Here is a 25,127-nt window from a genome sequence, read left to right as displayed (position 1 = left end):
AGCCATGTAATTTCTGTTTCGCTGTCATAAAAGTTTGTTAATGTATTTGAAACTACAGCTACAAAAAAAAAAGGAAGCATTCCAGTACTGATAATTAGTGATCTGCTTATAATACACAATAAAGTTTAGATATGTTTAATGAGGAACCCTAAAAACATTTATGAATATTCCCAGTGATGCCACTCACTTTGGGACACAAGTAGTACAGGTAACTAAGGCAGGTTTGATCCAGTGAGAAAGAATTTTAATCGGTAAAGCACAGGGAAAAAAAGCACACAACTCTGCAAGTTACAAGATTTGTATTAAAACTGAATTGACCAAGAGAGAGAGGAAAACTCAAATCATTGTTTTTCTGAAGCAATACAGTGTTGAACATTAAAAACTAGACAGAGTTGCAATTTTGTGGCCATGTTCTAGTTTAATTATATATCCTTCTCTTAGTTTGAGAAGGATGCATATCCTTACCAAGACCACAATGTCTCAGTGAAATTATGCTCACATTTCAGTGGTTGATTTTGTATTTCATCTACTGTTAAAAAAAAAAGTGCAAAAAGAACAATTATTATTCCTATATTCCATTCATCTACTCCATATTCTCCATTCCCATATTTAAATTCTTAGTATTATTCCTATACTTCATTGCAAACATAGCCAGAAATACATACGATTGTAAATGCACTGAAGTGGTGTTATTAGACTTTAGAATCCCTCATATTGCCCTTTTATATTCTGCCACTGGCTACCAGCAAGCACTTATGAAGTCAACAGCCAAGTTCGTCCTCATCTCTAGGATATTTCACGTATTTATAACACTGGGGATCGTTACAAAAGTTATTAGCTTTTCTTACCACACCTTTTGTTACCGTGACATCGCAAACGAAGTTAACTTCGCCCAAAGGCAGTGTCCAAAAAGCGAGTTCTTCTGTAAAACTGAGGGACCTGGCTTCATGTCGTTCCAGTGGAAATCCTTGAATATTTAAGTACACAGGGCCCTAAACCAAATTATAACAATGAGGCTTGCTAAAATATTTCACTCACCATTCTTTATGGAAATCTAGAAGTCTGCTTCAAGACTGTTAATAGTATTAACACTTGAGACTGACCAATTACTAAATCAATAAAAGGGAAAAGGAAATGCTTTCCTGCAAGCTCTCTGGACGTCCATACTGCCATTTTCTTTACCGTATCTTTAGTCTTTTATTGGTCTGAAACTATTACTGCTCAGTGGCATGAAGTACTGATAAAACACAGTCCAGGAAAAGAATAATATTTTTATTTCAAAGAAGTTGAAATAAATTGGTGATTTCTTACTACATAAAGTTTAAATCTCACCCCTGCGTCACATTAGCAGTTCAGTTTTTCCTTATTCACTGCAGTAATAATTACTGAAGTTAAGCCAAGAACTCAACGCTGAAAAGGACTTAGACGCTTTGGCTGCAGGTCAAACTGTACCAAAGGTTCAGATTCAAACTTGGCAGTGCCAAAGACCCACAAGAATTCAGCTGCATGCAAAATAGAAACAGAAAACAGCTTTCTTTTCAGCCTCTGATCTAACCCAAAAATTGAGATCTGGGGCCTGAAACCGGGCACCTCCAAGCATCCTACAAAGTTCCTTCAAATATGGTATTTTCAATATCTTTAGAAAAACCTCTTTTCAAGAACTCCTGACCAAACTTAAGGAATTTAAAGCACACCTCACGTTGTGAGGGCTAGGTATAAAAAAACGTTCATTTTTCTAGTCAGAATAGAAACCCCAAGAACAGGTAACAAGGACCACACTTTATATATACTCTTTCCAGGAAAAATTAATCGCATTTTAGATCTTCACATTCCAATAACTAAAACCAGTATTATATGAATTTAAAAAAAAATAAATTAAAAAGACAAACCTTTACACCTATTTTTTGAGTTTCTGTTGGGCACAGCAGTTTCTGTCGTGCATTCTCTGGTTGATCGATTTTCCAGTAGCCGATAAATTTATGATCTGGTAATGGCAGTCTGTCAAACAATATAGGAACAAATGGATTTTTACATTCATTAACCAGCAGCTGACATGGAATAAATCATTTAAACAACTGCATTTTTCCAAAGAGACGCATCTGAAGATTCTCCTGAAGAAAATGCTTCCTCACTAAAATATTTCATTTTTTTTATGTTTTAAATCACAGAAATTTTAGCCTGCTAGAATACTAATACAGTCGCAACCTAAAAAGCATCATAAAAGAAGCAGCAATTCACATAATATGGCCTCAAAAGGAAAACATTTCCAGCCTGAATTATTTGAGATATGTAATAAAATACATCCAAACCATCTCTTGCTTTGCTTTATTCAGATCAGGCAGATAGTATCACTTAAAGGCACTACTGTCAGTGGCACACTCATCCAAAAAAAGCAGCAAAATAAGCAAACATTGTGGCAAGTTAACCATGCAATAAAAGTTCAACGGATTATTCCATATATTTTGCCACTGACATGAACAAAGGCAAAGGAATACAGACGTGAGAGTATCCCATTGCCTTCCGGCCAGCACAGTATACAGAAAGGACAGGGACATCTTCAAAAGCCTCAGTTGCTTGCCGTGGTCTAATTTCTTCATTTCTGTACCTTTTATTTAGGGAAGATACATATGAGCCACAGCAAAACTCATTCATATAGGAAAAGAAAATGCTGGTGTATGACAAAGTACCTTGACAGCAAAATAGGGACAACACAATTTTTCTTTCTTTCCTCTGAAGCGATTTGCAAGCACTGAAAGCAGTTTGATTTCGTTAATTGGCATGAATACCTTCAAGCTAATGAACTCCTCGCTTTTGGTTTCTTTTATTTGTGATCAGCTGCTCTTAAAGAGAGCTCCTATCAAAACTACATTCTGCGTTACACGCTGTTGCAAATTATTGTACAGCTACAGGACTTGGCAAGAGAACAGAAGACATTCCTTCTCCCAGTTTCTATAAATATCTCCAAAGTCTATTTTAAGGAAGTCCTCTTAGACTGTTTGTTAAAAGTCTGTGCGTGATCTCTTCTGTCCTGTCTGATGACGCTCATTCCTACTGTTACAATTATTTCTCCTCTCCCCACCAACCAACCTGGACCCTTCTAGATATTAGAGGTCTGTTTCATTTCTTCTTGATACTCTTTCCAGAATAAGAAGGGATCCCAAATAAAAAAATAAAAATAAACCACTCAGTTGGACTATATATGAATCTTGGGGAATTTTAATTTTACTTTTTTTCCCACTAAGAACTCATAGGAAAATTCAGGGAATGAACACTAATATCCTCTAATCTTTGCAACTCATTCAGGAAAGCTGCATTAACATTTCTTACTGGTATATTGACACCAAAATTGAAGCAACCTGGAGAAGCCAGCGCTCACAGGTGGAGAATCACACAGCCTCCATCCCCATTCTGTGTTTGGACCATCTGCCAAGGCAGTGAGATAGCCAAAGACACTTTTTGCAAACAGAAAATGGTTTGGATGATATAGATTGTCAGTGTTCACAGATAAATATCCAGCTGCCAGCAATATGCCAATGGGGCGTGTAATGAGGAAAGCGCATCTCATTAAATCTCTCTCAAAGAACCGGTAGAGTCTTCATTGCCCGTTTGTTGCCTAGTTAAGAGTATGAACAGATACCAATGTTTGAAGAGTCATTTATTTTACATTTTTCCATTCTTTACACCTAGCTAATCTAGCCAGATTCTTCCCAAATTAAGAAGAGAAATTAAGCCAGACTCCAAAAAAATGCAAGTACAATATATTTTAGATTGCAACATTCAACACCATTAGGAAAAAAAAAAAAACACATTCAGGATGCACTATTTCAATATATACACAATTCTTAGATAAATTTATTCACGCAGTCAGAAAATGGGCAAACAGCCAAGTCACTAGACTAAACGTCAGTTTATCCACAAACTGGAATTTTACTTCAGGCTTCCATTTGGATTTCAAAATGATTTGTTGGCAAAACGTTGGTTATGTCTTGAGCCAAAACTGTCTCGTGTGCAAAAAGAAACCGGATAATTTTTTTTTTTTGCTATGGTGACTGTGATCAGCATAATCTCTGATATGCCTATAATCAGCAATAATTGTTTCCCGTTAGCTCAATGGAACATCAACCTCCACAAGGATTTGGACTTTGGTTTTAATTCCTTACACATTACTCCCATGGACAACATCCTAGAAATCAACAGGTTCACTACTAATCATGAATACTTATTAAATTTTAAAACAAAACATATGTGAATAACCAGCTCTAACCAAATACCCTGCTTTATATAGCGACAGAATTACAGATTGCATTCCCAAAGAAACAAAACATTTCCACTCTGTTTCAGCTTTCCAGAGATTTGCTTTACTAATAGTTCCCCTCTTCCCTCAGGAAAACTGGTTTCTCCTTTCTCCTAGATTTTTGAGGTTTTGTTCCTGTTTCTGAATGACTTAGTTTCTCTGGGGCAGCGGACCAACAGCAAATAGGAGGGAAAGGTAGATCAGAATTTAGGAATAAAACAGAAAGCAGAATTCATAATACAAAGTTTTGTCAAGAGTAACATGATCTTGTTCTTCCAGGGTCTGACAATTCTTTTTTACTCCATCTCACTGCTCTCTCTTATAAATCTGGTCTAAGAAAGAGGCATTGGGAGGTATTAGTGGGAGGTGTCCCTGCCCATGGCAGGGGGGTTGGAACTAGATGATCTTTAAGGTCCCTTCCAACCCAAATCATTCTCCCATTGAAGAAGCTGGTGGTATTAAAGGCCTTGTAACTAGTCTGCCTCCTGAACGATTTTCAGGAGAGAGTGAGGATGCAGAAGGACTGGAACAACATGGCCACACTGAAAATGTGTATACCTCGTAACAGTTTTCCTCTAGTGAATATATATGATATGCAGTGAAGGACGGAGATTTTCTTTCCACTGGACTTACAAGTAACAAGCAAGTTTTGAGAATAACTCGAAGTGACAGTACTAGTAAGAAGCTTCACAAGGCGCTCCTTGCCACACTGCTGTATTTCAAATTAATTAACCAAATACCGTTCACATAAAAGACAGACAGAATACTATGGAAATGCCACCACCGGCAAAAATCTCTGAAGTGAACAGATTTGATGGGTGTAAAAAGTAGAGTGGCTGGATAAGAACAGTACTGAAATGCCACTGCGCTCTCTCTCCAGCTGGGGTGTACAGAGTGATACGCGTTTTTTGCTTTCCTCAAAAGCTGGAAAGAGTTTCTAGAACAGAAAAACTACAGGACAAACTGCAGTAATCTTGTAAGAAAGCCACGATTTAAAAGCAAGTTCTAAGGAATTATTCCCGATCAGTTCTTTGATTATGGATCTGTCAAAGCCTGCTGCTTAAGGAAAATTCAGACATATTTTTTAATGTTTATTTATTCTTAATTTTATACCCTGGTTTTCTACAAGACCACTGCTATCCATGACATGGTTATATAAGCAGGTATTTTATTTAGAAAAGGTGATTGCACAAGACCTACAGCTGATGGGGCAATTCTACAAAAAATTACTATTTATCCTGATTTTCTTCATGCACAGCAGTCTAAAGGGAGATAATCTGTCAAAAGGTAGTTCTCTAGTGGCTTCTGCTGTTAGAAAATTTTTCAGCATTACACCTGCAGAACACAATTCCTCTTCATTTGCATCTCTTTCATTTTAGAAAATAAATTCATTTCAGGCTAACTAAAACCAAACCCAAACAAAACACCCAACAACTGCGTTCAAAAAGTCAACAGGCCCTGCTTTATAAAATTATTTATCTAGCTTTCTGAGAACATACTGGAAAATGGCCAGGAATCTTGTAAGACTGACATTCCACTGAATGCGAATTCTCTACAGCCAGCTATCGGACTAGTACAGCTGTGGACGGGAACTATGAGAGACAAAAAAGCTGCTTAACACATGATCTTGTAAAACAGCTCGGTGCTGGCACAGAATGTGTTATTCAAGGACTTCAGCAGCAGCCTGTGCTTTCCCTCCAGCTGAAGAGACTTCCAGCCCACCTAACTTTTTTGGACTTAAGTAAGATATAGCTTGAAACCAGGAAAATTCCTTACCAACCAGATCTCCGTACTTTATTTAAACACTTTTTGATTAAGCATATGAGCAGTAGATATACAGAACAGTCTTATGTTAGGCCTCCTATTCCCTGACAGTCAAGTGCAGAGCCTCCCTCCCATTTCCCCTCCAATGCACAAGATGGACAAGAGACACACACGGTATGAGACAAGTCCAACAATTAACTACAGATTACCCGGGGAAAGAAGAAAAAAAAGCCAACTAACATTCTCAAGAGAAAATTAAAGTCGTTAATATTTACATATTGACACGACATATAAAAAATTCAGTTCATATAAAACGAATATTCAAGTTATAGCAAGCACCTGGAAGTGGACAGTGACAGGAGGAAAAATATGGAATGGCAATTTCCCCAAGGATAAATGCCAGAATTAAGAGCTGAATGCTGTTTTGCCTAGGAACTGCAAATGGTCTGAACTGTGCACCAAAATGGCAGATTAACGTGAGTTCAGACAAATGTGACGTAACAGATGTCAATGGGAAAAGCAAATCGTAATTGTACATAAAGAAAGATAGTGAGTTAGTACAATGAGTAATCCCTTTTACCCACTATGTCTTGGCAAAGCATCAGAGAGAAGCCATCTGTTTTACATGCAATACTGATAACATTTATAAACTATTGAACAGGTGACACCAGGAGATACAGACAGTATCAGGATGTTACAACCTGACAATACTGAACATGTCAGTGCCTTGAAGAATAGTCATCCTATTTGTGAAAAAAAACACAAAATCAACAAACCCTGAAGGAAACAAAAAGCCCACATAAAGCATTACTTTACAGGTCTAATATACAATACTAATTTTGGAAATAAACAAATTAGCATCTACCAATGTATTTCCCTCTTAAAAAAAATAACTACTGCAAGAACTCTTCTCTAAATGGTCATTAGACACCACCTAATCTTTCCTTTCAAAATTAGGCATATTAATTACAGAGCCTAAGCTAAAATTCCCATAATGGTCACTGGTACCATCTATTAAATTTCCCCTGTAATTTCAGCTGTGTACAACCTCAAAGTTCCTCCTACTGTAGTGTGTTGCTTGCGTGTCTCACGTTTTTGTTCCTATATTTACAGCAGTTATGTTTCAGCAGCAATTTAAATAATTCTGATTTATTCAAGTTTTCTTTTAGATCAAGTAAATGGTGACAGACAAGACTTCCCCAAAACTTATTAAACTAAAATAAAGGTTCATAAATTATTTGATCCAAGACATGCCACAGAGTATGAGCATAAAGGAGTCAGCATTTCAGTGTAACAATTTTCCTGTCCTAGAATCCCCTGGAAATGCTTCTGTATTGCAAAACTTCTTAATTGTACAGGATTTATATTCTCACCAATAGCAATGATTTTGCTGCAGGTATGACTAACATCCTCAGGCAGAATAAGTTTGGACTATTATCCTAGTTTTCATGTTACTTAGCAATTTATTATGCTAGCTAGTACCTCTCAAAAGTCTTGCAAATTACAACTGGAGCCCAGAAGCAAACCTCTACGGGGGTACGCTGTTGTCACTACGACACTGTAGAAATCACACCCAGAGTAAACCTTCAGATTGACAACTTTTGAGAGACTATAAGCAGGTGAGAAAACAAGCTTAAAACTGAAAGTGATCTTGACAAGTCTGAGAACTAATCTGAAAAAATACAATACAGTAAGAGAAAAGTGGGAGCACGAAGGAAGCTGATTACATAAAGCGAAGGTGGGGTAAGCGCTATGCAGGGTTCTGCAGAAAGGATCTGGAGGTTCACGTTTAGAAAACTAGACATGAGTTAGACATTGCAAGAAATGCAAACATACTGGGTTTTTTAAAAGGGACTGCTGCATGAAATACATCTCTATTCTAAACGCTCAGACTACTCAGCTCTAGCAGAAACTAACCTGACCAGTTCCACACACCATGCTTAAAAAGAGACATGAATCAAGTGCAGAGGGGGAACATAAAAAGAAAAATAAAATCAACCAGAAGCCTTAAAAAAAGGGTGAAGATTAAGAAAAGTGTATTAGTTTAGTCTAGAGATGACTTTTTTATGGCAAGGATATTTAGAAACAAGACTGACTTGCTTTGGGAGGTTATAGAACTCCATCTCTGAAGGTTTTCAGGCATGAATCATGACAAAAATCAGATAGGAGGGTTTTAGATTAACTTGCATCTTTTCTGAAGGAAGAGGAATGGACTAGATTAGCACCATTATCATACTCTCAAATTCCTGGAAAACAGTATAGAGGAGGTGAGTACTCTAGTTCTAAACATGTAGCAACTTTGGGAAGTACCTTTTCTGCAGTGGTCCAAACACCATACCCAGTTACCTCAATGTGTCCATCATGGGAGCTTGCCATATGGGCTGGAACAGATTTGGAGAGATTATCTAGATGTTCTTCTACCCCAAGGTAGAACCAACTGTGCCTAAACCATTCCTGAAAGATATGTCTGTAATTCACCTGATCCACCTGTGGTTTACAAGCTCCACAGGGTTAAGTCTCATGACCAACAGCAAGGCTGTCTTGGAATGGAGCAGTGGGACAACCTGATATTCTAGCTGTGGTGGATGCAAGTGAGAGACCAAGACAAAGACTGCTGGATCATCAGAGCCAGGTGGTCAGCCTAGTCCCAGTCTTCCATGGTGATATCTAAGAAAAAGTTGCTTTTATCAACTGCTTGTGAACTGCTCCTGTAGTTTCTCCTCCTCTTAGCCTTCAGTGGACAGAGTATGGGCTCATAGCTGCCAGTCAAGTGAATTTTTTGATGAGCATCTTGTGGAGGTCTTGTAAATCTGACATCCTTGGTGTAAGCTGTCCTATAAAACCTCAGTGACGGATTCAAAATGATTAGGTGATTATTCCTAATTCAATATGATCAGATCTTTCTTCTATCTTCTCACTTCTAGACTGAACAGTCCCCAGTTACAGCAGTCTTTCTCTTACGTTTCCTAAACCTCTGACTTTTCAAAACTGAACAGTCCTCTCTAATACACCCATTTAGACCCACATCTAAACTTCTAAAAATTATATAAAGTGCAAAATTTCTCAAAAACTATGTCAAACATTATAATTCTTTAAAATAGAAATTATGAAGTGACTTTCAGCAAAGACACTATGGCAAGAGTTTCAAGCGTGTACTGTCAATTTTGACAGACACTGTAGTTCCCTAGGCATGTAATTCTTCTGTCATCAAAATTAAAAGGTACACCACAGTCATTACACTGCCAATCTTCTTTTAATAGTTATATGTAGGATGTTAGGTATGAAAACAGTGGTGCTCCAGCAGGAGTAACCTACACACGGACACCTAATACCAAGACATCATGTCATAAGAATCAGTCGCTCCTTAGCAAATATAAAATATATATGTCCCAGGGCAAACTCAATTTTCCATATATCCATAAAGCTTTCTTCATGAAAGGGAAATATTTGTTTCTCCACAAATAAATTATGTATTAGAGTTCAAGCCAAAGTTTTCTAATTGCACTTCAATATGGTCTACCTAAGGCTGTTATCTGCGAATTGTAGAAGAATGAGTTAAATCTATTTCATAATTTAGTTTGACAGAAAAAAAAAAAAAGCTATTTCTATTCTAACCTCAGAAAAAGTATATAGCTTAATATGTCAACTGGTAACATCATTAAAGAATAATAGTGCTATACAGACACATACAGAAATGGTTCTTAGAGCTCACATGCATCATCCTGTTCTGCAGAAGTACTTTTGTAGAGCCTTTTGTGAGTATCAAAAACAAAATCCCATTACCACTGAAGACAACTTATTTTGTTTGCTACCGATTTAGGTGATAAATAACAGGACAGAAATGGATTGCAATTCAATCAAAAACACAGGAGAAGAAACAAGTATTTCCCTTTATTAATATATATGTTTACCGTACAAGCTATCAATATGTACATGGACATTAAAGATTAAATATTAGTAATAGGTAAACACTCTGTCATAAAGTGATTTATATTGTTGTAACTTATTTGGAAGAATATAAATTTGAACCAGAAGAAGACTGACTTCAAGTATTCCAGGTTGTTTTTAAATCAGTTAGCAGCAAGATAACACGCTAGTAAAAGTGATAATGAGACACCTGTCTTCTTAATATATATCTTATGTTATTCTTACTCCTTGGCCAGCTGTACATTGGTCGGTTTTGCTCCAATAGGTATCCCATATTTGTGCAAAGTGCTGATTAAAATTTCACGCATTTCGTTGTTGTAGGAGTCAAAGTCAAATACATTTCGAACAACATTTGCCAGTCCTTCAGTTGGAAATTTCTGTGAAGAAACAGATGCCCACATTTATTTTATTGAATATCTGTTAAGTTACAGCATACCATTAGATACTTCTAAACCGAATTGTTATAACAGGAACTTTGCTCAACTTAGACAAGTGCTTAAGTCATCTTTTTTTTAGTTCATAGAACAAAGAAGGTACGTTGCTTCAAGTCAGAATGAAGTTACTGGCACTAAAACCTGAATTAAACAAACAAGCAGGAGACAATTACTTAAGTACTCAGCATCATTCATGTTTTAAAGAATTGTTTGCATTATACACATAACAAGATGGTGTAATCATTGGAACATATAATTAAACATAGCCTGTATTTTTAAAATTTGGAGCTGCTTTCCATTAACAGTGAAGATCTGACAAAAATACATATATTTGTATAATTCAGCTGTACAATTGATTTAAGAATTCTGATTCTTAACGTTGAATATAGAAAAGGAGAAGATACACTGCTTACTAAAAACGACTTTAGGTCATGATGGATCTTAGCAGAAACAGAAACTGACTTAAGACTCGCAAATACTTGTTTTCTTACTGAAGAATACTACTTGAAATGTGCTGTGTACCTGAACAAGTTTATCAAACTTTCGTTACTATTTGCAACAAAGGAAGTTTTGCTACTGAACTCAACTGATGATTTAAGGCCAGTGTGCTCTTCCAGGTTTCAGAACTGCCGCTCACATATTCCCACACCTTTTAATTTTTGTTCTGCATGAAGAAAACACATTTTCCTGCCTCTCATTTCCCACTAAGACCCAGAAGCCAGTAAGACTTAACAGCCTTGACTGAGCAGGCAATTGAACTCATGCAATAGGAATAAACTGAAATGAAGAAGGTGCTTATTGGTACCTGCAGAAGACACTATAGGTGTGAAAAGCCAGCTTAGCCTTTCCGCAAGCTGGTTCCAAGTGCTCAGTCAGTAACTTCTTCCACTGTCTTTTGATTTACCCTGAAACTCCAGTAGCAAACATGTATCTGTCCCCATCTAAATTAAGGCAGATTCCAATAAGTATGGACCTTAATGTATACTGCCATAATTTCAGGCTTAAATAAGCTTATTTTTCAAAGGAACATTCAGGTAATTTATGTACTGTGCAAAATGCAGGTTTTACTTGCCATTGATAAAAACAGCTGTTTAAGTTGAACGTGTTGACACAGCTACGTCACTAAGCCTTTTCACAGATACTCATTAATAAAACATCTGAAAAAATCATCCTACTCTTGTAAGATGTAAATAGAGTAAATCAAATAAAAAGAATTTTAAAAAATAATCAACAAATTGCTATATATCCTAGAACTTTACCACCTATCTGCTTTATTTTACCCTTTTTTTGGCAAGAGATTGGAGTGAGAATCTTTTTATTTTAAACTTCTCACTTTTTCTTCATATGCTTTTTATTCAAATACTAGATCTCTGAAACAAGGACCTGGATGCCCCCATCTTGGTATGGCACATTTACAGTGATGAAGATAAACATGTGAAGAAGCATTTTAGGGAGTTGAAGTCTTAATTGGTTTTTTCCGCATTAGTGAGCAAGGCTGGTACAAAAAACTTGAAAAACAGATTTAACAAAAGTGTCAGAAAAATTTATAAATATTAGAAGTAAAGCTACTTGAGCCCTGAACAACAAGTGAAATAGAAGAAACCAGAAAATTTTCATGAATGTTTTGACCTGTACTCTTCATCAAACATCAGCCTTAAACAGGAGCTTAATATTTTCCCAACTTAATAAATATCTAATCTCTAAAATAAAATAACCGTGACACAAGCAATACTAAAATTAACTAGTTACTGTGGTAGAATGGAATACCACTGCTAGAAATAGGCTTGTACAAACCTTTTTTTAATCTGTGGTGTACAGGCCACAGAATATTTCAGTAGTCGTGCTGGTATAAAAGCACGCTAAACTACGTCCTGCTTTTTCAACCTGCCCATGAGGAAACTATTACAAGTTCTGCGTTATTACAGCTTAGCAAAATACAAGTTACTGTGGGATAACATAAAGTTGTCCTACAGCCTGTGCCATGCTGGTTACAATATTTCATTCAGTAAGGAATGGATAGGTACTAAAAATAAAATTTCTCCAAACAGTTATTCTAACTAAAGACTGTAAAAACATTTCACATGTAATGTAAATGCAAAATGTTTGTGACAATGTTCAGTAGTGAAACTACTAACGTCTATAATTTAAATTGTACCTTGCAGTCAAAGTAAACAAGATATGCAAGAATAAGAAAAAGCCCACAGCCTTATAAAAATGTACACCACAGTTAAGTTTAAAAACATGTAAAGCTAGTTAGTACTCAGTGTGCAGGACCCTCTCTCAGTCTGTTTTCAAGTGAGTCTTCTTTTCGATAACAAAAACAAAACACGTCCAGAAGTGTGCATACTTTATATAACCAAAACCTTAAGTAATTATTGCAGAACACTTATGATGATGAATATCACATTTTACACGTTCTTCCCTTCTCACTGTGAAGTACAACCAACAAACTGGCACCAAACTCTCTCGTTTACTCATGACCTACTCTTTTACCTGCCCTCAACTAGTTACTGCAGAAATCTTCATCAAGTGCTTCAAATATTGTCTGGTTTTCACTAGTAGTCTCCAAGTAGGTCCACGGTTTCCCGAATCATTGTGTAACTTCTGATATCGGTACCCTTCTCCGCAATGAATTGCTCAATAGTTCCATGCCTCTTGATCAGTAGGACATCATAAAAAAATGTATTGCCTCAGGTACAACTGATCGCTGCTGTCAATAAAACCTGTTCTGAACACAAGCCACTTGTGAAAAGGCCCTTCACTTCAGTTATTAAAAAAGTCACAACTCTCTTCTTTCAATCAGAACAAATCCAACCACTTTTAACTGCCTGGACAACTGCTTACTGAAGAAAGGCAGTAACAGCCCACTTGAAGCGAATAAAAATAAAAAAAAAAACAGAAAAAAAGAAAAAAAAGTTTAATGTTTGAGTTGAACATTTAAAAAAAAATCATTTGGTTTCTATTGATTTTTAAAACCAGATTACTGGAGAAAATATTGATCTCTCATCAGTCTGTCTGGTTCTCATTCATTGATTCTTCCCCTTACAAGTGACACCTCTGTGTGTACCTCAGAGTATTTTCACAGTTTAGATTCTTCGCTATTCCTTAAAATAGCAAGTAATATAGGTTTTGATTTTAACAATTTTATATTTTTATATATATATTTTATGCTTTACTGGATACAGAGTTGTGACAGAATTCAGCTTGGTGAAAAATCCGTATTTTTATGGATCTAACTTTCCATGAGTACATGTATTGCTATAGTCTGCTTAAAGGCTACCAGCAAAGTAGTACTTTCCTAGCACAAGTATAGAATCTTAATTAAAATATGCTATACACATTGAGGTCTACTGTACTTCTACCACTACCCTGAAAACAAAGTGACAAATTATTTGGTATCCAGTCTGTAATGAATCCAGATTTTTGTTTCAGAGACTTCTACCTTGTGTTCTTACTACTGCTCACTTCCCTACATATTCCAGTGCCTTCAGACACTCGCATGTATCCCATCCTGCCAGCAGCATCCCAAAGGCCCACCCTGCTCTCAAGACACTAACAGATCTCTCCCTACCTGCTCATTCCTCCCTGCCCTTGGCTTCCCCCTGTATCCCTGATGTCCTTTTCTTGAGCGCTGCCAGCTCTCTCGGTGTCTCCTCAGTTGTCCTGTCAGCAGGGCATAAAGCACCACGTCTATGGCTCATCCTGAGCGACAGGAATACTAATTGATTAACCAGTGCTCATGTCTTCAGTGGGCACCGTCTACTGCCAAGCAAAACAGCTGAATTTTCCCCCTGCCTTTGCATTCACAGGAACACTAATTTCAATCTCTTCCTCTCTGTCACATAGCCACTGATTTTGATTAAAGCAGCAGACACCTAATTATCTTTGAAAACTGGTAACTGAGATTCACTGTGGTTGGCCAAAAGGGTAAAAGGTTATTATCGATGTGCATTTGGCAGCAGGTGAGAAAGGGATACCAACTGTGATTTGATAAGCCTAGTTTCCTTTTGAGATTAGGCCGAACAGAAAAAAGTACTGTCTTAGCACAAAAGTGTACCGAACAGGCCTAAAAGCATGATGATTAGTAGAATTCAGGGCCAGAAGGTACCTTAGACATTCACTGCTTGAAAACTGTTATACTAGTGCCTACTGTTAGGAAGTAATCATAGAATGGTCTGGGTTGGAAGGGACCCTAAAGATCATCTAGTTCCAACCCCCCTGCCGTGGGCAGGGACACCTCCCACTAGACCAGGTAATCTCAGGTACAAACAAGAAAAAAGGCCTATGGAAAAATTTCAGCTTTCCCAAACTCAACAGAGTTAGTAAAAAAGCTATTTCCATTTTATCTGGACTGATGTGGCTTGCCTGATTGCCATCTACCAGGGACATCAGGTTAATCTTGACTCTGCAAAACAGCATACAAAAGATCTTGTGAAAACTAGTATATTAGATTGCAGAAGAAGCAATCATAGCATACACCAGTAGTTATGGGCAGCACATGGCAACCCAACGGAGAGAGAACAGAGCTTCACAGCTTGCCCATAAGTCATTATAAGCATCAATAGTTCCGACATTTGACACAATCTGAAAACTGCAGGTTGAGTGAGACAAAAAGGCTGTATTCAGGACACCTGCAATCTAGAGCCGCAAGACCCTAATTCCCTATACAATCTGTGGGGAGAAACAGGTGCAGCAACCAAGTTAGGCAGCCACAGTGGACAACTTTCCCTATGCCTGCAGTTTTAGGTCTTCAAACTAGGTTGGTGTCTCAAGCTTCACCAAAAAACCTTTTCCTTAAGAAAAAAGTTAGTATAGAGGCAACTTAGCTCCGAATGCAGCGTCTAAGCTACAACTAAATTGCTATGGGTTCCCTACTTGCATAATCTTTATGGGAATATGCTCTTGTAACTACACTGTAGACACAATCTTGTATGTTGACAACTACAATTAATCAGATTGCAGAATTTAGCCTAATAATGCGTTGATGTCACAGTAATCAGAATATTCTCTTTACTGACTAGCCCCAACACTCAGATGCCCTCTCAGATAACAGTAATCAACAGTAATTTTTTCTCTGAAACAACCAACTCTTTTTTTGCAGAAGCAAAGAAGTACAAAATTATGTGAAAGAAATCAACACAACAGCACAAAGAGAGTGGGTCTGTGGAACTGCTGTAAGGGAAATTGTTTAACAACATGACTAACTTCCCTCCTTCCTTCCTAAGGAGCAGCAATTTTATTGACTCATTTCCCTCCTTCCTCTTTCTTCTCTACCTGAAGACCTAAAAGCTTCTTACTTCAGAATAACCATTATGTTTATATTCATTGTTTACATTTGGCTACTCCCAGCCTTTTTATAATTCAGCTTGAAAAACAAGCTACAGTAAACAAAAAGTTGCATCCTCTCAAAGAGATGGGGATCTTGAAAACAAATGTTACAGAAGAAATCAAAGCTGCATGTTGGACATTTCTGTGGATATTTACACTTGGCTTTGAAAGAGGTGAAAACTTAGTAGACGGGAAACTTCCACACTGATCTGTGCCCAATGTCCAGGCTGAAGTGACCATACTAATCTGGCTAAGTGAAGGAGACAGAAGCAGAGGTTAAGTGCCCTTAAAACAATTAGCAATGCAGATCTTCCAATCTTCAATTAGATGCTATTCACGCTCAAAGAACAAACGAGTTAAGTCCATATGTTTCCGCACCATTTGGTGACAGAAGACAGCGCAAAGTTCAGATTACTTGGAGACAGAAGGAAGGAAGGAGGTTAGGATGGAAGGTAGGAACAGCCAAAGTATGAAGATAGGAAGTTCACTGAAGAAAAACCCTAAACCCCCAGCCTTTCAGCTGCACAGCAACTGTTCCTCAAATTTCTAGTTTTTGCACTTTCATTTAGTATGTAAGTCTGTGTTTAAAGAAATCAGTGACATTATCAATATGGTACATGTTCCCATCAGTTTGGTAAGCAAATACCTATCAACTGCTACTGGATCCTAATAAAATACTCTGCTTACATGTTCATTTGGATGGATTCCTCAACTTTCAGGTCTGAATTTTGTTAACTCTTAGTACAAAATTATAAAGACAGCATTATTTTTTATTTATATTGTTGACATCATAGTAGCACCAATTTACTTTGTCTCAAGACTGCATTGCACCCTAGAGACCACAGAGCACAAAAATCTATCCTCCCCACAAAATCTAGATGAACTGAAGACTAAAGACTTTTAAAAGTAGTAATTCTAAGCTGCAGGATCTAAAAGTCTGTGTATGTGAGTATGCTCCTGAGCACAAACACAAAACCATCATGCGACCTTGTTATACTATGCAGTGTTAAACACGGGAACAGGAGGTCAAATAATTTGTGAGAAATTATATTCTAATTGTAATAATTACATTAATATTTCCACTAATCCTTTTCAATCTAGGATTCGGTAATTCAAGAAACAGTCTATAAATTAACAAATTACCGATTTTATGCTTAGAAAATAGAACAAAATAAAAGCACTGCTATTTCCAAGCGCATTAAGATAATTTATATTTCAAATACTTCAAACAAACAGATCCTTTAATTTGTAAAGGCAGAAGTCAGGCTCTACTGTAATCTTTAAAAAAACCCATCATTAAATCAGAGTTCATGATTTTTCAGTTAAAATGTGTGTAGGAAGCAATCATGCATTCTAAGTACTTGTTTGCTAAGTTGTTATCCATCTAACATTTTCCTTAGAAAAAATCCACCAGTGATGTATTACTGTTATGCAGCAGGAACTTGTTTTCCCCCAGGAAACAATTAAAACCAAAAATTTTACAGCAGCATAAAGTGAGCAGTTGAACTGTCCTAGAAGCACTGTATGCTGAATATGGAATTCTATAATGAAGGCTAAGATGAACATTGCATACTGTATTCTCAGCATGAATGTGGTATTTTCTCATGCAGTAGAAAAACAGACTCTCAGGGGGTTTTTATGTCTATAAATAAACATACAGAAAAAATATCTGCCTTTGTACATCTGCGATCCTTACCCTCAGACTACCTGAGCATTCCTTCAAAATGCAAAACTTTTCATAAGATTGAAATAAAAATGCGTGATCAATAATGGCATCTTTTTTCTAAAACCTTCACGTGTTAAAAAATTAGTAGTAATGAACTCAAGTTTTCAACGAAATCTGACATACTGTACCTGTAAATGTTTTACAATATTCACAACTTCTCTAGTTGAATAGGGATAGTTAATAATTCCTTGGTCAGCTAAGTCCCTGAGTTCTCCAAAAGCAGACACCAGTTTCTGAAGAATTGGCTCTGGAACATCAGGACCATATTGTCTAAGCATAGCCAATTCGGACTCTGGTTTGGGATTATCAACAGCATGGCAACTAAAAATGTCCCCTAAAAAGAAAAAAAGCATACAGTTAAGTAACTTATAAAAAGATAGCATCACAACAGCCCCTTTAAATCTCATACAGCACCTTAAATGGAAAAGCAATGGCTCAAGAGGATGCAGGGTACCTGCTTGTTAAAACAAGACAAAAGCTGCTCTGAAAAATGTGAAGGATGAACTTGCTATGAAGAACATCAAGGTTCCTGGCGACATGGAAATCTCTCCTGTCATTTTAATGAAGGTGATCACAAGGGAGAAATTAACTTCAAGAAGAGACACAAGTCAAATGAATCCAGAAAAAACAGAAAAGAAAAAAGGTTTAAAGAAAGAACAACTGGTTAAATGGAATCAATTTGTGAACACCTTCAAAACACCACAGGATGCAGGGTAATCTTGATATGCAGGAATGCCCTAATGCAAACCCAAGTGAGAGTTCCAGGGGAAATCCTGGATTTATCTTTTCTCTCCACTTGTTTTGAAGTATGGTAAGAAATTTGGCAAGAGAGTCTTTTCCATGTATTTGCATTATATTAGTCCCAATCATATAATCTATAAAATTGAGTTTATTCGTAAAGCGTCCTTTAACAGTCGTACAAAACTTTGCAGAAGCATGATTAGATCCTGCTGAAAAAGAACTTGGATTAAAAGCAGAAGAGTCCCTCCGCTTGAAAAACAAAATCAACAAAGAACTCCAAACCCTCAACCAAGCCTCTGCTGTGCGGGCCAAAAGCAATAATGCTGGGATGATCAATTTTGTTTAAAGGGTCCATGTAAGGAGGGAAATTGGGCCAAGAAAAAGAAATCGGCTATATTGAAAACATCTTGGGGCAACATAGCTGGGTGGAATTCAGAGCCAACGAGTCTCTGACACAGAATGTCCATTCACTGGGAACTACATCTGATAAACCAAAAGCTACCGTGCAATATGGAATTAGGTTTTGCACCTGCTTTTATGAGGAGGTTATTATTTTTTTGCAGAATAAGCATTACAGCCAAAGCTAACGGATAAAAACAGAGAAATTAAGGTGCCTGCATATAAATGGCTAAACTAACATAAATAGCACAGTCAGTGGAGTCTGGAGGGATATTCAGTTCGTAGCCCTGGTGCAACACTGCCAAAGCCTTGCCAGAGGCCCACTTAGACTGACGCTGGACTATACAGGCCAATGAATTCTTCATCACTTGCCCTTACGCAATGGAAATTCTCGTGATGAAGCTGCAGGGAATCTTTGCTGATCCACAGGATTTTTAGGACCTACCAGGAGCTTTCTGAAATGAGGTTGCTGTTGATGTGAAAAACTTTGATGTGAAACTTGGACAGCCTTACCTGAATCTAGGATGAATTCAATATCTTGTCAAATATATATATTTTAATAAGGCCTAACACACACGGCCATGGGCAAGGAGAGGCTAATGAGGATTAAGAAGCAGGTAGTACGGTGCTAACACCAAAAAAAGACAGTAGCCTCCACTGCTGAGAGGAGAGAAAAGAACCATCCATCAAGCTCCCATCTTTTGAACTGAAGAGGACAGCACCTGGCCCGTGGCTTGTTTGATACAGGGAAAAAAAGCGGTGAGCGGTTGTATCAACCATTGATGTCAGGTATCAAGCTACTTAAAGCTCATGTTTTTGCTATATTTGTATACAATATACACTCATAAACAAAGATTTCTTGTAACCTTGTCTGTCTGTTGTGCTTTTCCAACTCCCGTAAAACAAATTAGTTGTAACACAGATAATCACATATAGCTGTTCACTTCAGGGCAAGTTCATGCACTTTTATTAAAATATATAAATTTACACCTTAGTCTTCAAGCTGAATCTTACCCTGAGTGTCTTATGTGAAACAAAGTATCAATGTGCATAAGGACCCCTTCTCCACATGAAATCTAATGAATAAAGACAGTCATTCTATTAAACGATTCTATTAAAGATCACCATTTAACATGAATCGCTTACCTAATGTGCCAAAAAAGTCATTACCCAAGAAAGGAAATCCAGGTCTATTTGCTAGAACTATCATTCTAAAATCAGGATGAATAACTATGACATTTTCTCTCCCCTCTACATGGGCTTGATCTGGAAAAGAAATAAAATTTATTAACTGCATATTTAAGCTTTGCATTATAAATGAATTAAACAAGCATAATTAGATTAGAAGAATTCTTAGAATTCAAAGAATTCTTCTAATCTAATTATGTTCTTCTTAGAATTAGAAGAACAGTTACAAAAAAAGGCTGAATGGCCTCTTAGCACGCCATTCAACTATGAGTGTTCTAGGTTTCATTTTAAAGTTTCATGATTTGTTTCATGAAAATTTAACTCAAGTGTTTCATTTAAAACAACAAAAACGCATCCAGTGTTCTTGGGGTGGGGACTACCTGTCCTGTTTATATTTCATTTCACCAAAATGCTGAGGCCAATGACGAATAAAGTTTCTTTTTATATAGGTCTGACATTATCTGATCTGGGAATACAGGACTGAAATTCCTCCTGGATATTACAAAAATATGTGAGAAGCCAGAGACACATGATTTCATACATGTGAAGTATCCGTTTCTCCAAAATGAGTCAAACCGGTCCCACTTGTTCCTTTACCGCATGTTTCCAGGGGCACAGGGAGTTTAGGAATCCTTTTACCTCCTCTAAAAAACTAAAGTAATAATTGAGACTGGCTAGCAATATATTTTAAAAAATGCCCACCTACAGTTTATAATGACAAGCAAAAATCAAGCGTTGTGCTACACAAGTGCTGAATGATTGCTCCATTCATACTTAAACATTGTTCCCAACATTGTTAAAAACAAACTCATTACAGTGCCTACTAACACCAAGAGGACATTTCAAACATGGCCTTTCTTTGAAAAATAATGAAAAATATTTAGTTCCTGTAATTCCCATGAATTAAACTCCAGTAAATTACAAAACACTTTCATCCTGCAGGATATATTTAAATAATATAAGCACATGCAACATTTGATTAGATGAAAGCCTTAACAATTCAACTTTATATATACTCATATCTTCAATCCTAGATTTGATCAAATTATACACCAACTGTCCAGATGGGCATAACCAAGATCATAATTTGGTCAACTAGACCTTTACTTCTTATGGTGAATTAGATGCAGAGGGGTCAACTTACAGTTTGTTTGGCAGTTTGTGGGGGGGGTTTGTGTTTCTTTTTTTTTTTTAATTTTCAGCAAAATTTATGAGAATGGTAATTAAGAAAACCTTTGTGGCTATTGCAAAAGCAGTAAAGAAAATGACAGTAAATTCTTTAATTGTTAACCCATTAGCATCACGTACTTTTTCCACTTGGACTCTTTTGGGTCTCTACTTAGTAACTCAACATGTTACATTTTACTCTAAATGATCAAAAAGCTTTCCATCTACTTACCGGCAACAATTCGCCTTCCATCTGACAAAACCATTTCCCCACTTTCTACTAAAGTTTTTAAGACACAGGTAACATTCGTTGGTGCTTTGTCTGCCTCGTCAATTACCAATATATGTCCGAACTTCACTGCTTTTACCTGCAAAAGAATCAAAACATCAGAACTCCCCAAAAATTACTGCAAGAAACTGCATTACTGATTTCTCAGCCAGTAGTAGTGACATCTTGCTGGCAGTAAGACAAGAAAGGGACTCAGCGCACGGATACGCCACAAACAAACTGCAGCAGAAAGAGGAAGGAGGTGAGACAAGAAAGGTGGGTGTTTCTCTTTCTTCAGGATGGGGATGGAAAGGGCTGTGGGTAGGGAGGGAGGTGAGGAGCCTGACTGAGAATGGAGCGCTGACAGAGAAGTGCAAAAGCAGTCTGCGTCTACACTGTCAACACGAAGCTGAAAGAAATAAAGAATGGCTGCAAGAGCTGTCTGGAGTCCAACTTAGCAGGTAGATGCGAGATGCTACAAAAGAGAAGGAGAAAAATACCACTCTACCAGTTAGAATGTGTCAGGTTAATACTAAATTATTTTCCATACTTATTTTGTGCATGCAGGCTCTCAAGACTATCATCTTACTCAGCATTTGGCACAACAAACATGACAAATGTGACCAAAGTAAAAGTTAATGAAACATTACCACAGTCACTGACTATGCCATGAAAGTAATCAAATCACAAAGCATTTTCTCATTTGGAAAGCCAGCATGTTTAAACTGCTTGTTTTTAATGAAAAACATTTCCAAATATATAATCCAAATGTTACTACTGACCAGTGGTGAATCTTCATATATGATAAGACCATCTTTAACAGAAGGTTGTAGGGTAAGGCTTTGTACAGTGGTATCCCTGAAATATAGAAAAATAGACAGTATTAATTAAGATACACAGGAATTTTAGTTGCAATAAAATGCAAAATGAATAAGTGAAAAACGGAAGGCTCTCTTTTTCTAAGAGGAAAAAAATTAAATATATATATATTTTTTTTTTTTAGAATTCTCAAAGAATTTGAACTGAGAACAGTGCAGTGCCAGCTTAGTGGTCAAAGGTCATATCCCTGTCTCTGCCAGGGTTTTCACGGTAGTTCTCAATTTCTCATACACCCTGTAAATGAAAATGCTGAAAACTGAATGCGTATCTTTCGCACGTAGGCACATTACTACTGTTACTTCTATTTCTAGTTAAGCATGCTGAAACTGTCATAACAAACAGTGGAATCTCCCCAGAAGACCCAAACAAGAATTTGCAGTATCATAGTCAAATCATTAACGTTTTAGTTGCTCTTCTTCATGTACCACCAAGAAAAAAAAAAGAGACTAAAAATACTCATGTGGAATTCTAAAAATCAAGTATTTTTAGTTCTATCTAAACCACACCAGATGGAATAATTTTTACTAGCACTTGCTGTATTTTATATCATGGACAGTGTACACTCTTAGATGGGACAGAGACTTTAATAGCATAGTATTTCTTTTTAAAATTGCCTTTGTGTTAGAATTTCTCAAATAATTTTTTTCATTCAAATTCAAAACAGTGTTAATTAAAATCTGTAATGAGAATATTCCTTAATCTTTGCTATTTTCATCTATTCCAACCACCACCGAATGTACAGATAAATAAACCCCAGTTGCAATTCAGAAAGGCCCAGCAACAGACATCGCCACGCTGGATTTACCTATGGAAATTCCATCCGTAATCTAGGGCAAGCCCCTCCTGATTCTTCGAAATACTTGACAAAACCTTTGTCCAGTCCGTAAAACCAACCCCAATTACCTTGGGGTTCAAAGGGATCAATGCGCTAAGGAATAACCCAGAGATGGGTGATGACAGAAGATCCCCATGACTCCCACGGTTTCACGGGCAACAGGATATCCAATTCAATCTTAGGGTAAGCAGGCTATGCCATCCTGTTCCTCCTGAATTTCAAATTTTGGATTAGTCTGTGTCAACAGAATGAGGGGCTATTCACGTGATATAACCCATCAGGAGAGCCTCACTTATGCCACTTGAGATCCACACGCTGGTTGATAGGTGAGGTTGGTAACCTTTGCACTGCGTGTGAGATTTGATGCAACAAAAATCTCTTACCTTTCCCAGCCGTGCCGTATAACAGAACTGTTTGCTTAAGCTACGCTGACTCACTGTTCCAAATACCCACCTTAGTCCTATCTTTAATTTTGTAACACCTTGCAAAAAAAACCAATAATCTTCTGATAAGCTCCGTGGGTACAGGAAATCAAACACAGTACTGTTTGCAGCAAACTATTAAATGGCCAGCTTCCAATTACACTTTTAAACTGACAGCATAGCATGCAAATTTCCTTTATTTGATCCTGCTGTCAGCAGGATTTCTGTCCCTAACAACTAATAATTTCTTGTTTAGCTTTAAACTCATGATTGATTTATCCCAGTGTTTCCCATGCACAGGAATAAAGCATAGGGCGGGAACAGAGATTTTTTTTAATATTTGGCTACTTCATCTGAACTTTAATTGGGAAAGGTTACAAAGCTGGGATCACCTCCCTTTCATTCAACCCCGTTAAATGGGGCCTCTCATAAGCAGCAACACTCCCCAAAATAGTAATAGTGATACGGTATTCACATGCAACACGTATTTTTTTTAACCACCAAAATAAGCAGTAGCACTAACCTATTACCTTAGAAATCCTACCACCAACATAAAAACAGAGCTTCTATTGTCATCCTGCTTGTCTACCCATTTCTACATTGTCCAGAGAAATCAATAACGGATGCAAAAATAACAATAAACCAATGACCACTGCTTCTTGAGCACAGCTTATTTAGGGACTAAATTCTCAGATTGTACGTACCAGCCTACCTCCATTAGCAGTTATCATTTCTGGTTCAATATTATACAGTCGCAGATGTAGAAGAATTTTACAATATGTAAACTAAACCCTGGAGTGCATGAAAGCACAGCCACACGTTACTAATTAGTCAGAAATAATTCATGGAAAAATACTTTAAGGAATTAATCCAAGGAGAAAAGAGAAAGGATTTGACAAACCTGAAGTGTGATCTCTTAAGTAACAGAAAGGAGAAAATGGGGGGATCTAAGGAAAGCGTAGGACAAGGTATAGGAATAAGGTAAAGGAAGGTGAAGCATTACAGGATGTTTTACAGATCATAAATTTGCAATTAGCAGTCAATGCATGAAAAAACCAAAGTGAACAGAGAGTGGCAGCAAAGGAAGATCTCTAGTGGTGGCATGGATGGGCAAAGGTGGCAACAGAAGAAAAGACACAAGCGTTAAATGGCATTTTACTGTAACACTAAATAGTGTATTTTACTTCTGGTGAGCTAGTTAATCCTCTGGCTCTGCAGAGATTACCCACAACCACCTGATATGGAATAACAACTTGTGCTTAAGTAACACCAGCAGCCCACAGAAATCCTTAGGATGATCTCAGTCTTCAGGGAAGACAGAATTGACCCTATCTTTGGCGGAAATAAACAGTGGTAGAGTTTACAGTTTACTTAAGTGCTAGTACGAAAGTTGCATGAATCAAAAAAAAAAATGAAGAATGAATCAAAATGAAAGAACAATTGACATCCTAAATCCAGTTTCTAATTCTTTTTCTTATTTTATCAGTGGTTCCCTCCTTTCTTCTACTTTGTTGTTATTCAGCTCTAATATTTTAAGGAAATATTTTAGGCGATTTGCAATGTATTATAGAAGCTAAAGATACAGCCAAATATTAATTCCATCGGCTTGATGACATAAGTGAATGCAAAACTCCTAGACTTGTTTAAGCTTTTACATTCAGCCGTGTACATAAGAATGATTTTGCCAGGGTTAGTACAGATAAATGCTATTTTCCTTTCAGAATCATAAGCTACGCAATTAGATGTCATTAATTT

The 25,127-nt window shown here is 37.0% G+C and overlaps 1 protein-coding gene across 1 annotated transcript in view; it reads right to left on the bottom strand.

Moving 5' to 3' along the window:
* VWA8 (von Willebrand factor A domain containing 8) overlaps positions 1 to 25,127 on the bottom strand; it is a 196,884-nt gene that overhangs the window by 69,669 nt on the left and 102,088 nt on the right. Inside the window, exons 22-28 of the mRNA XM_054190234.1 lie at positions 22,019 to 22,094; positions 21,201 to 21,336; positions 19,760 to 19,879; positions 17,602 to 17,807; positions 10,211 to 10,362; positions 1,890 to 1,998; positions 854 to 992 (exon numbers count right to left, since the gene is read on the bottom strand). Coding sequence (XP_054046209.1) covers positions 854 to 992; positions 1,890 to 1,998; positions 10,211 to 10,362; positions 17,602 to 17,807; positions 19,760 to 19,879; positions 21,201 to 21,336; positions 22,019 to 22,094 — 938 coding nt within the window. The remainder of the gene's footprint in view (positions 1 to 853; positions 993 to 1,889; positions 1,999 to 10,210; positions 10,363 to 17,601; positions 17,808 to 19,759; positions 19,880 to 21,200; positions 21,337 to 22,018; positions 22,095 to 25,127) is intronic.

Source organism: Rissa tridactyla, chromosome 1, assembly GCF_028500815.1.
Source record: "Rissa tridactyla isolate bRisTri1 chromosome 1, bRisTri1.patW.cur.20221130, whole genome shotgun sequence".
In the NCBI taxonomy this organism is placed as follows: Eukaryota; Metazoa; Chordata; class Aves; order Charadriiformes; family Laridae; genus Rissa; species Rissa tridactyla.
Note: the sequence above shows the minus strand (reverse complement) of the source record. Positions and strands in the feature narration are given on the sequence as shown.